General features: G+C 44.8%; 1 protein-coding gene across 1 annotated transcript in view; it reads right to left on the bottom strand.

Annotated features, from left to right (window-relative positions):
- LOC130124105 (protein unc-13 homolog A-like) overlaps positions 1-18,149 on the bottom strand; it is a 48,561-nt gene that overhangs the window by 17,200 nt on the left and 13,212 nt on the right. Inside the window, exons 10-28 of the mRNA XM_056293507.1 lie at positions 15,243-16,334; positions 13,323-13,425; positions 12,245-12,288; positions 10,851-10,929; positions 9,737-9,742; positions 9,539-9,613; positions 8,296-8,515; positions 6,105-6,332; positions 5,402-5,543; positions 5,019-5,188; positions 4,721-4,836; positions 4,455-4,618; positions 4,047-4,200; positions 3,590-3,658; positions 3,217-3,306; positions 2,717-2,851; positions 1,676-1,803; positions 277-362; positions 23-149 (exon numbers count right to left, since the gene is read on the bottom strand). Coding sequence (XP_056149482.1) covers positions 23-149; positions 277-362; positions 1,676-1,803; positions 2,717-2,851; positions 3,217-3,306; positions 3,590-3,658; positions 4,047-4,200; positions 4,455-4,618; positions 4,721-4,836; positions 5,019-5,188; positions 5,402-5,543; positions 6,105-6,332; positions 8,296-8,515; positions 9,539-9,613; positions 9,737-9,742; positions 10,851-10,929; positions 12,245-12,288; positions 13,323-13,425; positions 15,243-16,334 — 3,228 coding nt within the window. The remainder of the gene's footprint in view (positions 1-22; positions 150-276; positions 363-1,675; positions 1,804-2,716; positions 2,852-3,216; positions 3,307-3,589; positions 3,659-4,046; positions 4,201-4,454; positions 4,619-4,720; positions 4,837-5,018; positions 5,189-5,401; positions 5,544-6,104; positions 6,333-8,295; positions 8,516-9,538; positions 9,614-9,736; positions 9,743-10,850; positions 10,930-12,244; positions 12,289-13,322; positions 13,426-15,242; positions 16,335-18,149) is intronic.

Here is an 18,149-nt window from a genome sequence, read left to right as displayed (position 1 = left end):
GGTTTTAAAAGGTCGCACTCACGCAGGGTACTCGGGCACGTGCTTCTGGAAAGTGGGCAGCTCCTTGCAGTATTCATTGTAGAGCCACTTCACTTTGAAGTGCAGGTTCATATAATCTGCACTCTTACAGAGGCGGTGCTTCTCATGCTCTGAATACCAAAGAGAGAGAAAAAAAAATGATGAGAGTCCTTCGGCACCACTGATGCTGCACACACACATTAATACACACTCACATGCACACGCACACATAAGCATTCAAGACACCCAGCTACTCACCCTCCATAGCATATTTCATGTCTTGGGCAAACATATTCCACATGACCTCGGCGCTGATTTTGCCCACGTTCAGTTCCTGGGGAAACCTAGGAGTGGGAGCATAACACTCAGGCTTAGTCTCTTTCTTTAGTCTGTGTATTATTCCATATTGCAGCTCAGGCAGAATTTCCTGGAACACTTTCCTTCTCCGCCAGAGTTACTCCTATAACTATTCTGCAGTGATGGGCCACAACAGAGAGATAAAGTGAGATGGAGAGACGTTATTTAGATGTTTTTACCTAAATTACAGCTGATGAAAATTTAGCTTTTCACACGTTTCTTACAAATCCAGTGAGTAACGGGTTTTTTTCTTTTTGGATTTTTTCCCCCCTTTTTCGCCCCGGTTGTACTTGATCAATTACCCCACTCATCCAAGCCATCCCACTCAATGCTCCACTCCCTTTGCCAATCCAGGGAGGGCTGCAGACTACCATGTGCCTCCTCTGATACATGTGGAGTCGCCAGCCGCTCCTTTTCACCTGACAGTGAGGAGTTTCGCCAGGGAGATGTAGCGCGTGGAAGGATCAAGCACCCCGGCCGACCAGAGGAGGCGCTAGTGCAGCGACTAGGACACATACCCACATCCGGCTTCCCACCCGCAGACATGCCAATTGTGTCTGTAGGGACGCCCGACCAAGCCAGAAGGTAACACGGGGATTTGAATTGGTGATCCCTGTGTTGGTAGGTAGCGGAATAGACTGCTACGCTACCCGGACGCTCCAAGTGAAAAACAGTTTTAACCCAATAATCTACAATAGGACCAAAAGAGGAAATGGTGTGGGACCAGAATCAAAATTACCCCTGCAAACAAATCTGTTAGTGTTACAAACTTTTCCATATACATGCATGGGTTAAAACCTCAGTCCAAGTACTAAATTGATGAACAGCATTGTAACATGAAAAAAGCGCAATTGTGGACAGGGCCATACATAGCTTATTGGCAGCGTGCGACTGTTTATTAGTGGAGGCCAAACATACTATTAGAAAAGGTCACCATAGCCAGATTTCCTAGCCGGTCTGAAAAACATATGAACGACAGTTTTTATTCAGTTGCCCGTCTGTTGGTTTGGGCAGGATTTTGTTTCATTTTGCATGTTTGTAACAAGCAAATCCACAGGAAAAGCCAGTTCTGCAGAACACAGTGAAGAAAAAACAAACTGAAGGCTGTTGACTTTGTCTGGTTTATTTTTGTCCTTAAACATAAAATTTCCCATCCCTATTTATACCTTCACATTTTTTCTTTAAGAAAGAATGGTTTAATAAAAGACCTGTCCTGTTAATACCTTTGTTTTACATCAGTAGGAAGTGCATTTTTATAGCTCTGACACAATGTGACGAACAGATTTGGATGTAGACTCACTGGTTGAGGCAAGGCGTGTAGGAGTTCTTGTCCTCCTCTATGATGGAGACGATAAGGGTGATGAGTTTGGACCAGAAGTCCAGGTTCTTGATGCTGGGGCCCTGCTCGTCTGGAGGCACTGCCTTCGACTGGTGAGGGATTAGGTTTAGAGTTATACACATCTCAACCACAGCCAAAGTGACTCTTAACTAACATACAATCAGCTTCTGTGACCCACTCTCTCTCTTAAGTTTAGATAGTAAAACAAATGTGCGTATGTGTTTATATGGTAAAACAAAAGCCGTAAAAAGAAAGAAGGAAAGGGATTGCTACTGGGATGCACAAAACATTCGAATAATCAAATGGTTGTCATTTGAATAAAAAACAATAACTAAAAGGCCCAAGGCACTCTTCCCTTGAAATTAAGATTGTGCTTTTATTCAAGTGGCAAATGAATGAAGGTATTCAGGAGTATGATGAAGGTATAATAAAGGTATTCAGGCAGTATGATGAAGACATAATAAAGGTATACGGGGCGTATGATGAAGTCCAAGGGCCCAAGTGTGTCAGAGTCTGTGTCATAAGTGTTTTGGCTCTATTTGTTTCTTGTTTTGTAGCTGGGTATATTGTTGAGAAAGAGTTAGTCTTTCTCAAATTGTATGATTGAATAGTATGTTGAAGGCATAATAAATGTATTGAGGGAGTATGGTGAAGGCATAATAAATGTATTCAAGGAGTATGGTAAAGGCATAATAAATGTATTCGGGGAATATGATGGAAGTCCAAGGGCCCTAAGTGTGTCAGAATTTGTGTCATAAGTGTTTTGGCTCCATTTGTTTCTTGTTTTATAGCTGGGTATATTGTTGAGAAAGAGTTAGTCTTTCTCAAATTGTATGATAGAAAAAGCAAGACTGTTCAAATTTTGGGAAAAAACCTTCATTTTGTCCGTTGAGCAATTGTGTGGCAGCACAGGATCTATATCAAAAAGAGCAGGACTCCTTCAAAGGTTATTAAGGTGTTTACCTACACAGATATACTTTCTACACACAAACATAAACGTACCGGGTCCGTCTGGTATTCCCTGTTGTAGAGATCATGGCAGTTGTTAAAGATGTACTCATAGGTGGAGTTAAGACAGGCTTTTACACAATCCTTCACCACCTGGCTAGCCCTGGGGGGGCTCTGCAACTCCTGGACCTGAACACAAACATAAGAGAACAACTGGTTTTATCCAGTCTTTTAATCTACCACAAGTACAAGCTGTTTGTCCTGATGGGAAATTAACCCTCAGTTCAAGCAGACACACACACACACACACACACACACACACACACACACACACACAAACTACAAAAGCATGTCAAGTTTAGATAGGATAATGCTAAGCTCATTCTGGGCTTGTGCCTAAAGGTACTTTTACACCTGGAACGTTCCATTGTATTCCACCGTCACTAGTCATATATGTCACTCTTTAGTGCTAAGTGCTCATGTACATATATATCAGAAAATGACAGAGAAATGAAAATGATGAAAAGTCCAGCTTTTATTTTTTTCATCCTTACCTTCATCCTAAAGAAAGTGATGCTAGTCAAGAGGTCTACAGTAGACTTGAGGTCCTGCAGCCTTTCTGGACTACTGGCAGGGAAGTTGTTCTGAGACCACATAGACAGAGACAGGATTAGAAACAGTAGAAAACACCTGGAACTGAGTTCACACATCGATAAATCGAGATAATATGTATTAACAGGAAACTGTGGCATGCAGAATACTGCATCAGTACTGCTTAAAATCCTAAAACAAAGCACCCACATGCCCATGTACATGAATCCAGATGAGTTAAAAGACAAATTGGGCCAAGCGGAGGTGCTTCGTAACAAGGCTGACAGACTTCGGCCTCACTCGTAATTAAAATGTTCAGAAATGTCAAGTCAGTACCCGGTACATAGACAGGTCGATCCGCAGGGAGTTGTGCAGCTGGTCCAGCAGTTTCACAAACCTCTCCTTCTACACAGGACAAAGACATCACACCTCTCAGAAACACACCACAGCTGACAGCTTATTTGTTACTTATGACTAAGTAAATCTGGGGCCGGATCTGTTTTTGTCTGTCTGGTTGAACCTTCACAGATGTAGGTTGGGCTACGTTACACAATATTGGATATTCAAATAACCAAGCCCCAGGTGAGAAGGGAACACTGACTTTTGGAGTAATGTGCATGACTGAACTCTTCTTAAGACAATGGCCCTAACCTGAATGAAATAGCTATTTTGGGACTTCTCTAGTTTAGTACATCTATCAGGCATACTGTGCAGACATAAGAGCAGTAAGACAGATCTGCAGCAGAACGACCAAAAATCAACTCCGACAAAAATGAGCTTCTCCGGAACTTACGCCAAAGTTTGATGCTGCGAATCTGTCAGACGCAGAAACGTTGTTGGAGGACTGGGTTGTGTGGGCGTAATAGGCGTTGATGTTGGCCAGCAGGGTACTCATCACTGCAGGCACGCCAGGGCACATGTACTTAGATGACAAGCAGGCAAAATGGCTGCGGTGGAGTAAAGCCACATCAAAAGATCATCATCATCATCATCGTTTTGTTTACTTGCACTTGCATCTCTGTAGCGACAGGTGAAAACATGACGCAAAATCATCCCATTCCACCATCAGCTATCATTCATTTGTTCACACGGCTGAGGCAACTTTTGACAGCAGGAAAGAAGGATACAGATTTTTTTTATAACTCTGACATTGCTAGGAATATCATCTTGTGACACTGAGAGCAGTGTTTCAGATACTGACGTCATAGCCTGGTAGATGGACTCCACCCCGTAACGCATGGCGAATTCATCCACTATTTCCTGAGCTGTCTCCTCAAAATACACCTTCCATGCATCATCCCCTTTGGCATCTGGGATTTTTACCACGCCGCCATTCTGTTCTTCTGTAGTGTACTGGAAAAGGTGCTGAACACAGAGAAAAAGAAAATGGCCTCAAAGTATTAATTGTGCATGCTTGCATTTGTTAGGCTATGTCTTACTCAGTGGAGACGAGCCTGTGAGACTCACCTCGTGCAGGCAGGTGTACTGGACATGGTAGGGAGCCACAGTCTCCTCTCCCTTGATCTCCACACTTATGTGCATCCGAATGGCCCCCGACACAGCGGACTTATCAGTTCTCTTGTCTGTCAGATGCAAGAAGATACGAATCCATCTCAGCTGGCTGGAATCCATTTTATCTTCAATACACAAATGACTGATGGACTTCAAACTACCTTTTCTCTGTTTATCTTGCCATAACTGCTGCACCCTCCAGTTGCTCACATGTCTCCCATGTCCGTTCTTGTCTTGACTCATAAAAACTCACCCAGGTTGTACCAAACGTCCATCTCCCCGCTTAGTGTGCGGACCTCGATGATGGTCTGACCCAGGAAGTCATCGCTCTCCCGTTTGAACCTCTGCTTGACGCGAGACTTGATGTCGTCGTCCTCATCCCACACGCGTACCTTGATGCGGTCCGAGGAGTTGTGGCATTCACTACATAAAGCCAAAAACAAAAAAAAAACTAGATGAGACAATGCAAGCAGCATAAAAATACAGCCCAGCAGAACAAATCTTGGTGGTGGATGGAAAGAGAGGTAAGAACAACAGTATTGATGTGAAATTATGTTCATATTTTCAGATTGCTCATTGTACTGATATATAAAGAAAAGGAAATTCTAGCTGTTTAAAGTGCACAGCTGTACTCACAAATGAAAGTTTTCTTCCCAAACGGGGTTGAGATTGCCATAGATGGTCTTGGTCCTCTTCTTGGTTTTCCCCACTTGGACAGTGACATAAGGGTCACTGGAGCCTGTTTTGTCTTTCGCCTGCAGGCCCTGGGCGCACACCACTGAAGTTGTGAAAGAGGTGGTCAATTAAATAATGGCCGTAGAGGTTATCTTTGACAGTAACATAATGGACAGCAATAGTGACACCATCCCAATTAGGGACGCGATAAAAATATTGGTACCTTTGAGTATCTGCTACTATATTACAATACTGCATCGATTTTCAAAAGCACTGCATTGATTCTTAAGGTTACACACGCACAAAGACGTGACAGCAGCACTACTTCATTGTGTTGTTTACATCTCTGACCACTAGGTGGCAGGTGTAGTATTGTAACAGGGTTGCCCAGAACCTCGGCAACAGCAGGCGTTGCTGGTGCCACACTAGCTGTAACTGATTATTCTGATTTTATGCATGTTGAGGTGTCTTCTTTCACATATATTGCATATATATATCACATAGTTGGTCAAAAGTTTGACCAAATATTGCAATATATCACAGTGTTTGTAGTATCATAATATATCACAATACAACGGTGACACTTGTATCGTGATGCTAATCTTATCGCACAATTCTTGCCAATACACAGCCCTATTTCCCGTGTACCCAAGGACTGTCTCACCAGTTATGCTGATCTTCGCCGACCATTTGGAGGTACCGTCGAGCACACTTTGCTTGATCTGTTTCATGTGCGTGGCGTGCGTGGATTTGTCGAGGCCAAACACCTCCTGGATCAGCTCAAAGATCTCTGGCTTGTTCCTCTCTCGGATCTTCATGCGGTCTTTCAGCACCATTATGATGTTCTGGGTCCTGTCTTCTGCCCCGTGCTTAGAACTCTTCTCCGCTGCCCCTGATTGGACGGGAGATGGACGACAGGACCGGGAAAGAAGTAATAGGAGAAAGCGATGTCGGTGAAATTTTAATTATGGACACACAAACTTTATTTAAGACAAGATGGCTCATGGGCCAAGGGCTTGTCTCCTGTTTCCCCCCGAATCCATCTCTTTAAGCTGAGTGCCAAGAGGAGATGCCATCAGATCCCATTTTAAAACTCTTTGGTAGGACTTGGCCAAGGATCAAACCCCAAAGCTCCAAGTGTCAAGGCAGACACCGTGACTGCTAAGCCACTCATCTGATCAGGTAGTGGGAGAGTAGAAAGACAGACACACTTTATCTAAAGCCCTTACCCCACCCCACCCCATCTTACAGGACTCTTTGGAGGACAGGAGACAGCTGAATAATACAATGTGTAGAATGACCGTAACATCAGAACGAGAACTGAATTAAATTTCCCCCTTCGCAGCTGGATTAGCGGAAGCTGTACGGATGGATGCAAAGCCTATGTAGAAGTTGGAGAGGCAAGAGGCAGGGGGGATGGCAGCACATTACTCAAGAGATAAATTGGAAAGGAAGAGGGAGGAGAATGTGATAGTGGATAGAGGACAAGAAAAATGGGATGTCAATTGTGCAGAGGGATACAGAGGAGAAACTGAAATGGTTTTGAATTTGTGTGGAGGATTAGGTGTGTGTGTGTGTGTCTCTGGGTCGGAAAAGATGCATGTGTTTAACAGGATGCAATTTTGCAACATGTTCATGTGTGAGGGTGTGTTTGTGCTTGATTATAAAGGCATAACTAAAGTGTCTATCCAAAGGAGTTGAATCAAGTGCAACTGGACTTGGTATATATCCGTGAAGATGTTTCGCCTCTCGTCCAAGAGGCTTCCTCAGTTCGTGCCTTTCTGACTAGACCAAGCTAGTCTGACTGGCTGGTGATGAAACTCAGATATTTATCCTCTTGGAGTCGTTGTCAGAGCTATAGATGTCCATGGCTCTTTGTGTCCCAATGTTTACCAACACCCGTCGCTAACAGAGCCATAGATATGAGTGGCTCTTTTGTGTACCGATGTTTGGCTGCGCCCGTTGTTATCTGAGCTATTGATTTGCATTTGTTTAGCAGCGACGGTCGTTGGGGGTGTTAGTTTCAACTTCATTATTCAGTGGTCATGAGAGTCGTTGGAGCCGTTAGTGACCGACTGTTGTTCTTGGAGGCTAGGCTTCTTGAGTCTCCTGGGTAGAGATGAAAGGATGGCATTGTAAGTGGGAGATAGGTGGTGTCGCAGACCTCCTCCTCTGTTGAGGGATGGTTTTTCCAGTTTCGCATAGATGGCTTCCTTCACCCCTCTTTCAAACCATCTATCTTCTCTGTCCAAAATGTGTATGTTGCTGTCCTCGAAGGAGTGTGCCTTCTCCTTTAGGTGTCGATAGACTGCTGAGTCTTGTCTTGAGGAGTTTGGCCTTCTGTGTTGGGCCATCCGTTTGTGTAGTGGTTGTTTGGTTTCTCCTATGTATAGGTCAGTGCAATCCTCATTGCATTGTACAGCATACACCAGATTGCTCTTCTGTGTGTGTCGTACAAGGTCTTTGGGATGAACCAGTCTTTGTCGGAGTGTGTTGCTGGGTTTAAAGTATACCGGGATGCGGTGTTTGTTGAAAATTCTCCTGAGTTTCCCGGAGACCCCAGAAACATCCGGGATGACTGTGCTATTCCTTCTGCTCCTTTTCTCCTCGTCGCTCACCTGGTTGGTCTTTTTGGAACGTGTTGCAGTTTTCACAAAGGTCCAACTGGGGTAGCCGCAGGTTTTTAAAGGTCCCCTCAGGTGTTTGTGTTCTTCTCGTTGGGCCTGAGTGCTGCTGGGCACATTGTCAGCTCTGTGTTGCAGAGTTCTGATGACGCTCAGTTTGTGTTCCAGAGGGTGGTGTGTGTTGAAAAGTGTATGTGTGTGTGTGTATGTGTGTGTGTGAGTTATTCTTACTCTGCAGGCAGTCAGCGTTAAGTAGGTCTTGGCACTTCTCGTGGCATTTGACGCCACATTCGGAACAGCGCATGCCCTGGCGGGCGATGCCCCACAGCAGCCCCTCACACTCGTAGCAGTAGGTAGGGGTGGTGGCTGTCCACACTTCAAAATTGTGCGGTGTGGTGGAGGAGATGGGGTAAATCAGAGCCTGCAGGGTCTTTTTATAGACATGGCTCTTCTATAGAAGATATAGAAAACAGATGCAAGTTCAACACTGATGCAACATAATGGCTCACATAATCTGGACTGAACTGTGATGGAGTGGAGGAAACTGGACTGTTTTGCAAAATAATGACCAACGCAGCCATCCAACAATCAGCCCTTAGCAATTGTCTCCACTTCCTAGGAGCAAAAGGAGGGCAGCTTTGATTCAGTTATGACAGGTAATGCTAAATCAGTAAAGTCCATCCATCCATCCATTACCCATGCCGCTTATCCGAATTCAAGTTGCGGGATGCTGGAGCCTATCCCAGCAGTCATTGGGTGGCAGGTGAGGAGACACCCTGGACAGGCCGCCAGTCCATTACACACACACACACATTCACACCTAGGGACAATTAAGTATGGCTGATTCATCTGACCTATATGTCTTTGGACTGTGGGAGGAAACCGGAGCACCCGGAGGAAACTCACACAGACACAGGGAGAACATGCAAATTCCACACAGAGGACGACCTGGGATGGCCCCCAAAGTTGGACTACCCCGGGGCTCGAACCCAGGACCTTCTTGCTGTAAGGCGACCGCGTTAACCACTGCGCCGCCGTGTCTAAATCAGTAGTAATGGAAGTAGTAATGAGGTGATGGGGAGACTAAGACAGATTCACATTATCCATCGCAACTGGGGGGATTTTTTATTCCTCTAGCCAAAGCCAACTTGCCCTTTAGAGGTGCACCTAAAGACAGATGTGACCTTTAGGGGTGTCTTCCATGGGTAAAACTTTGTGGAAAGAGTACACTTTCAACTTAACAAAGACACCATCAACTGGCACACTTACTGCTCAAACTTGTTAGCTAGATGTGTATTTGGTGTATTTACGGTGTTGACATGGCATTAAAGTTCAATCTAGAACAAAATAGGCGCGAAGCTCATCTCAAAAGTGTGCTGGACGTAGCAGTCATAATGTGAGGTAGAGCTACAGGAGGCGGGACTTGGTGAGATTTTGCTGAGGGTCAGTTTGTGTCAGTGGTGAGTGAACCCACCAGCTCTTCATTGCCGAGAGTGGTGGAGGCCATGGCAGAGGTGATCCCAGCCTTTCGGGAGTTCTGCACCAGAGACTGGAAACAAAGGACCAGGACGAGATGTTGATGTTTGAATTTGATAAAGCCAAATGCATCTCGGCTGTCTAATTCAGTTTTGAATACAATTTTTTTTATACAAGCAAGAGTTAAAGTACTTACCATAGCCTGATGTGGCCAGGCAGCGATGTAACAGATGAAAGGAAAAGAGGGTGGAGGAAAAGGGACAGAGAAGGTTTGCAAATGTTTAAATTGAGTATTATGTAAGTTTAAACTGAGTAGAAATTGACTTTACTTTCCTTAAAAAAGAAAACTGCTAGAAATAAAACTTGTTATTGCTGTTATTGAAAAAATGTGCCACACAATTTTACAGTGCTTGTGTGTGTGTGTGTGTGTGTGTGTGTGTGTGTGTGTGTGTGCATGTGTGCATGTGCATATTTGTGTGTGTGGGTGTGCGCACGTGTGTATTTGTGACTGTGTGTGCATTTGTACACGTGTGTGCACGCATTTGTGCACGTGTGTATTTGTGTGTGCATTTGTGCATGTGTGTGTATTTGTGTGTGTGCATTTATGCATATGTGTGTGTGTGCATTTGTGCACGTGTGTGTATTTATGTGTGTATTTGTTTGCATGTGTGTGCATTTGTGCACGTGTGTATTTGTGTGTGCATTTGTGCGTGTGTGTGTATTTGTGTGTGTGCATTTATGCATATGTGTGTGTGTGCATTTGTGCACGTGTGTGTATTTGTGTGTATTTGTTTGCATGTGTGTGCATTTGTGCACGTGTGCATGTGTGTGCATGTGTGTGTGTGTGTGTGTGTGTACATGTATATCTTTGTGCCTGTGCCTTTGATGTCTTGACCTCTAGGGAGGAGAGTGGTTTAATCTATTGCGCCTCCTAACTCCGATGGCATGCAGGCATCTAATTTAGTGCCTGTCAAATCAGCAAATCAGCCATATGAATCAACTGAGGGCAACATGAGTATACCGAGTTTTCTGTCACAGGATGCGCTGTAAAAAATAATCTTCTTCCTTTTGAATTATAGTCTCCAGGTTTCAGACAAAAAAAACAAAACAAAAACAAAAAAATCCCAATCCGGGATGGTGCTGCCCCCTACAGGTTTTAACTCATGTGCACAGAAGTAATTAATGTAACAGCAAAGGAGGCCCACCAGGGTGCCATGTTAATGGGTGTATACTGAATGTGTGTTCATTTGTGCATTTATCTGTAGGCGTGGCTATTCGGGTGTGTGTGTGTGTGTGTGTGTGTGTCTCACCAGATCTCTCACTAGAGGGATGGCTTTCCTCTTGCGAAGGTCAGGCATGCTGTCAATACTGTAGAGCGCACCTCCCATTCTGAATAGGAAAAGCAACAACGTTTGCATATTTATACGAGTTCATTAATAATTACCGCTGGCTAACTGATTGTGTCGTTGTCATCCTGAAGATTACGGCCAAGTTTCTTGCTCTGCCGCTAATGTGTTATTTTGTTTTTTGTCTTTTCTCAGTTCAGTTTTGACCCGTTTCTACGCTACTTCCACAACGAATTAAAAAATATTCCCATTAGAACGTCGCAGTAATAATCTTTATCGAGAACAGCATTTTTGAGATCAATTTTGCAACCCCCCCCCCCCCTGTGTTAAACATGAAGCACGAGACTTTGCACCTGAGTAAAACTGCCAGGTTGGTATTTGGCTAACTTGGCAGTTCTTTGGTATGCAGGCTCAGTTCCACTCAGAGGTCCGCCTCGTCTACAAATGACCTGACAGTTTGCTCAGGGCAGCCCACCGCCACTCAATACTCACTGGCCTCATGCCATGTGCTGAACCAGGGTGTGGATCAGTACCAAATAGTAGGAGGATTCCTAACTCCAGAAAGGTAGATTCACTCTATAGCAACGAGGCCAGTTTTTGTAATCCCCCCCCCCCCCTCTTTTTTTCCCTCCCAATTGAGCAGGATAAGCGGTTTGGATAATGGATAGATGGATGTATCCAGCCTAATACCCCACTCTTCCGAACCGTCCCAATCTCTGCTCCACCCCCTCTGCCGATCCGGGGAGGGCTGCAGACTACCACGTGCTTCCCCCGAGACACGTGGAGTCGCCAGCCACTTCTTTTACCCAATTTCCCCCTCGGGGATGAATAAAGTATTCTGATTCTGATTCACCTGACAGTGAGGAGTTTCGCCAGGGGGACGTACGCAGCACATGGGAGGATCACACTATTCCCCCCAGTTCCCCCTCCCCCCCGAACAAGCGCCCCGACCGACCAGAGGAGGCGCTAGTGCAGCGACTAGGACACAAACCTGCATCTGGCTTCCCACCCGCAGACATAGCAATTGTGTTTGTAGGGATGCCTGACCAAGCCGGAGGTAATACAGGGATTCAAACTGGCGATCCCCGTGTTGGTCGGCAACGGAATAGACCGCCACGCTACCCGGACGCCCCAGCTGTTCGTAATATTTGAAGGATAAGTCGTACGTGGTCAGTTTCTGAAACCATGTATTCTTTGGGCAATCCTAGAAACACTGACAGGCTAAATTGAGTATTTCTATGAAACGTGCTGACGTGTGTGTGTGTGTGTGTGTGTGTGTGTGTGTGTGTGTGTCTATTTGCTGAGGATACAGTAGTATTACTGTGTGTGATTGCTGTACCATGCAGGCAGAGACTCACCCTCCTTTACCAAACCACAGGGAGTTGGAATTCTCTCCTCGAGCCTAGAAGGTGGATGGAGGGAAGGAGTGAGAAGGAAGAGAGGAATGTTACATGGTGGGTAAGGTTAAGTGTCAACACTCATAATGGATGAAGACAATTACAAACTGGTGGACTGACAGTTCTTGTGAGGCAAAACATAAAAGTCAAATTGAAGTGAGGATGAATGGAGGTATTTATCTCCGGACAGCGAGGAGTCGGCATCTGCTGTATTTTTGTATCAGCACTGTTTTTTCCAGAACAGTTTTATATTTAATTTTTTTTCATGACCCATCAAATTTTACCCACCTGTCATTTTGCTCCAATCATGGCCGACCAAAGTGCAAGTGAGTGTCACTATGGCAATGACATGAAACTGGAAAGAAAAGCAAAGTGGTGGGGCACGAACCAACAAACAAACAAACAAACAAACAAAAGAACACACAAAGGAGGGAAGCCAAGTGTAGAAAAAAAAGAAGCAACGTAACATACATCAACATAAACATTGAAGCAAGTAATTAATCCTCTGCTCAACAGAATTCAAAGGTAATGAATAGCAAAATAACATGAGAATAAATTATGCAAGTGAAAATTTGATCAAGCCAAACTAAATGTGCCCAAATGAATAAAGCAGCTGTGCGAACTCGTTCACTGGTGCGAGTTTTAAAACCAGACCAAAATAAAAAGTTTGCTGTCTGTAAAGTGCTCAGTAAAAAAACAAAACTTTGAAATATCAATTATGGAATATGAAACACATTACGTCTGCACTGTGGTCTCCAGCGAAATACATCAGAATAGAACCCCTGTCCCTGTGTATCAATAATGCACATCGTATACATATTTCAAAGACTTTTTGAACCACTTTCAGTCCTTTGGATGCTAAGTACATCTTACAGATGACAGCTGTAGCACTGAGGCATGAATCATACTGAGCCCACAAGGCTGGGGCTCAGACTGGGCTGCTGTGGAGGACTGGACCGGAGCTGGACTGAGGTTTTGCACTGGAGCTGATGGTTGGTGCTTGTTTTCTGGGAGGAGGCAGGTCCTCGGGCGCTCTTACCTCCCGAAGCTGTTCCAGGACCTTGTTGTAAAGCCTAAGCCAGTTCTCCTTGGCTCTGACAGCTGGGTCGACTGGGTCTTTGGGCTCCTCTGTTACTGCAGGACTGTAAGAAGAATGGGCACGTTTTGTATTCGCATAAAACAAAAGTAGCTTACGGCACCATGGGTGCATTCATATTAAGTAAGGGTGGCTCCTGATCGGGGCGCTGTATGACCAGGTGAATAAGACAAGAGGAGCATGGAAGTTCATGGAATTGAGCAAGTATTTATTCTTTATTCTCTAAATGCCAAAGAAACTGGATTCAGAGGGTGGTTATATTCCCAAGAAGTGGAAAACGAGTGTTGCGTTAATATCGCTTGTAAGTTTTTAACACAATGACAACCGATTAACCTGTAATAAACACCATGAGGTTATCGTGACATACAGACAGACAGGGCTTGTAAAACGATATACAGTAGTGTAAACTACTAATAGGACACGTTAGCCCCTAGCTAATGGGTCTGACCCTTTAGCCGAGCGGTTAGTGATGTCGCCTTGTGGTGCAGTACCCCCTCGTATCGAATCCCGCAACGGGCAAGAAAATAACCGGTTACAGTAGTATTTGCCTGATTTGTATGAACAAGAGAAACATTAGGGTGAAGTGTAGCTAGATGAAATTTTGCGTAATTTACCTCAAAAGCTAGCGAAATGGTTTACGTGTTGTTCGGATGCTGTGAAGTAGCTAACGCGCCTCTACATGGAAACTAGTTAGCGTCAGCTAACATTTTCCAGTAATGAGTATGACATGATGATCAGCATTTTGTGGCCTTCTTTATGTGTCAGCTTTTCAGCGTAGTTCAGAGTCAGTTGAACGTCTCTCCACTTGGGCGCTTATGTGGCAAGTGTCAGCCAAATACCCGGAGACAGGAAGTGTCCGCTGTGAAGAGCTCACGTCAGTTAGCCTAGCTTCAGCTTACTAGCAAATGGATAAATTCCAGTGGCGGAAGTTTCTGAAGACGTCCTCACAAAAATACAGCTGGGTGGTTATGGCACAGACATTTGTGACTCTGAGAAATGCAGTCCACTTTTTGGGAACAACTTTGTCTTTAAGAGAAACAAATAGTACGTGTTCTTGTGTAACGCCGGGAAAGGCGCAACATTCAGGCATCATTTTTGCAGGCCTGCTAAGACAAAAGTATGGCCCAAGAGAGCGAGAGGGAGAGAGCGTGGTGATTCTTAAGATCATTAGATATTACTATTACTATAATTATTATTAGTTAATGCAGTAATAAGCATTAACTAACAGTAATTAACAGTTAACTAATGCTATTAACATTTGTTAATACAGTAATAAGCATTAACAGTTTATTAACAGTTAAGTAATGCTATTAACGTTAGTTTGTTAGTTTAATACAGTGATACAGTTAATATAATAATAAGCATTAAGTAACTTTTAACAAATGTCTCTTGTTAACGTTTATTAAGGGTTTACAGGTTAAATAAGGTACTCACTAATATTAGTAAATGATGAACACCATTAGTAAATGATTACTAGTTACATTAGTTAACTGTTAATTAACTGTTAGTTAATGCTTATTACTGCATTAACTAATGTTAACAAATGTACTCTTATTTTAAAGTGTTACCAATATTACTGACAGAAATTCTTTCACTGGGTTTTGGGTTGAAGTGATGCCTATTGATCCCCAGCAAAATCCCTCCTGTTGAAAACCTGGTGTTTAGATTAGGGGGAAAGAAAGCCAGTCTCAGCACCAAGGCTGTTTGTTCCAAGTTTTTAAAAAAAATTAGTTTTAAAGAATATTATTGGGTATTTTGTCAAAATAGAAATTTATTAAAACAAACTATTAATAAAAGATGAACAGATTTCATTTCCCCAGACTTTTAAAAAAATGCCTCTTCATTTCTCTAAATTATTCCTACCTCTCTGGTGACATCTCTGTTTGCTCTGTAGGTGTTTGGGGTCGGCTCTCCTCAATGCGCTCCTCCCTCTCCTCCAAGTGGAACTCCTCCTCTGTCTGGATTGGGGGGGTTCTGGCCTCCCTGTCCAACAGCTTCTCCTCCTCTTGCCAAAACTCTTCCTCCGGTTGCAGGGCCTGATCCTCCAGGTCAGATGACTGTGTGGTGGCGGAGTCAGGCTGGACCTGTGGCAGGGCAGCTGGCGGGGTGGCTTGAGAATGAGGGCCCATGGTGGAAGAGGCCTGGGATGTGGAGGTGGTAACGGTGGCTGGGTGGGATGGAGGGACATTGGAGGAGGCAACAGACTGGGATTGTGTCGGCTGGGCCGGGGGATGAGGCTGAGCTGGCTGGGCGGTGGGCACAGAGGACAGGAAGGTGGAGGCCAAGCCTGTGACTGCTGCTGTAAGTGGTTTAGCCATGGAGAAGAAGGAGGTAGCAGACGGGGCTGGTTGGGGTTGTGGTTGAGGTTGGGGTTGGGTAGGTTTAGCAGGCTGGGCAGTTTGTTGACCTGGGGCTGGCGGCTGTGCAGTTTTGGCCACACCCGGAGGATGAGCCTGGTTGGGGGTTTGGTTCTGTGTCTGGTTGGGGGGCTGCTGTTGGTGGATAGAGGGCTGTTTCTCCAGGGGAGGTCTAGAGATGGGCACATCCAAAGTTGGGGCGGCAGTGGACGTTGGGGTGGGGGTATAGGGGGGCTCTATGTCCTCACTGAGCGTACCATCCAGATTGTACAGGTCCTCATCATCATACATCTTCTCCTCATTCTCATAAAGGCCTTCTTCCTCCCCCTCGTACAGCCCCCCATCCTCCTCCTCATACAGGGCTCCCTCCTCTCCCCCATCCTTGCTGTAGCCCCCCTCATCACTGTATGCCCCCTGGGTCTCATCGGGGTCCCAGTCGGGAGAGCCTTTGCTATAGCTGACCGAGGAGTGGCAGGAGTGGTAGGAGTCATTCTCGTCGTAAGGGTCTCTCTCTCCGTACTCGCCACCATAGTCCTCCTCACTCAGTTGGCTGCTGCACCGACTTAACTCTGCAGACGACGCATAGCTCCCCGTTGGACTAGAGGGAGAGGAGGGCAGGAGAAGAGGAGAAAGGAGAGGAGAAGAGAGGGAGATAAAAGCAAAAGGGAGCGGATGAGAGGAGAGGAAAGGAGAGAGTAAGACACAATAGTGAAATGCCCCAGAGAAAATTATGAAGTATGAATTCGAAACATGTTGTGAAGTTCTGGACATAGAAATAGTCCAAACAAAGAAAAGAAAAACTTCTGTTGTGATTGCTGTTGCATGTATTTTACATGCACATAGTGTTGGACTAGCCCTGTGATGGCTTGTCGGCCTGTCCAAGGGTGTCTTCCTGCCTGCCGCCCAATGACTGCTGGGATAGGCTCCAACATCCCGTGACCTGAGAGCAGGATAAGTGGTTTGGATAATGGATGGATGGATGGATAGTGCTGGACTATAATGAAAATATTATTACTATGGGTTATGGTTAGTCAGTCAAAAGTTAATCAAAAGGGACTTCACACGATATCGATATAGATCAAGATGTCTGCTTGCATATATCTGCTTGTCCTGTGGGCCCAGGGACCACGGCCCTGCCCGGAGCTGCGTCCGAGGAGGTAACACCAAGGGTGGTCTGACAGGACGAGGAAGCGGGGCAGGCTAAGCTAACTGCTAGCCCATGCAGACCAGCAGTTCCGACAGTCTTTCTGGCTGGCGTTCGTTCCCTTGGACAGTGATTTTTTTTTTTTTAAATTGGGTTAGTTTGGATATATGTTTTAGTTTGGATATATGCGTTTGTTTAGATATATGTGTTCTTGTAGTTCTTGTAGTTTTTGGATATGTGTTTTTGTCTTTGTGTTGCACTGTTGTGGGCTGGGGGAAATGATTTTTCGTTTCATTTCATATATGCAAGTGCATGAAATGAAATGACAAAGTGTTCTGATTCCTGATTCCACATGCAAAAATACCATGTTCAAGAACCCAACTGGGGTCCATCACATTGAACTTTTTGTTAATGTGAAGTATAACATCGAACCAAAATTAGTTTTTAGATAATACACCCTCAAATATTTCAGACCTCATTTTGTGAGTCATTTGAAATGAACAGATTCTCATAATTGGTAATTCAGACTACAAAATTGTGAATCACGATATGACAATAGATGATAAACGATGATATTGAGGTATTGCCCAGCCCTACATGCTTGTATGACACAGGTTAACATATAAGTAACCAGCTGTTAGTCCATTTAATCTCCTTCTTACTCCAAGGACATGTTAGGAGGGTTGAAGCAGACTTTTAAGTCTAGTAGCAAACATAGAAAAACCTCTTCTACATGTCTTGGCGTGGTCAAACCCTATGGCGAAGGCTAATTGATGGGAGTACTGGACAGAAGGAGGAGAAATAAAGCAGATTAGGAGGGCGAGAGGCCTCCAGAAAGCTGACAAATGAAAAAAGAACAAGCGTCCATGAAGGCAACGAACACGGGAGAAGTATTTATACGATGGAGGCAGAGAGAGGAAGGAGGGAGGTGAGAGGATGTGAGGGTGGGGGTAGTGCGGGGGGGGGGGCGATGGTGAAGAAAAGGAGGGAGAGGTGGAACATAGGGAATCAAAAAAAGAAAAAGCCGGTGAAAGGACAGGGAAGAGTTGAACAGAACGAATTAAAGAGTGGGAGGGCGGAGATGAAGAAGAGCTTACAGATAAAGGTTGGGAAGTGGCCGTGTCCCACACACTAACAGGAGCTGCTCGTCCTGTGGGCAGGATCGACCATTAAATTGCCGGGTGAATTATTCATAGAGCAAGAGGAGGCCGGACACATGGTCATGCTCTCAGTGTAAGAAAAACAGGTCAACAAACGCTGAGATATACA

The sequence above is a fragment of the Lampris incognitus genome, chromosome 14 (assembly GCF_029633865.1).
Source record: "Lampris incognitus isolate fLamInc1 chromosome 14, fLamInc1.hap2, whole genome shotgun sequence".
Taxonomy (NCBI): Eukaryota; Metazoa; Chordata; class Actinopteri; order Lampriformes; family Lampridae; genus Lampris; species Lampris incognitus.
This window is presented reverse-complemented; position numbering and strand designations above follow the sequence as displayed.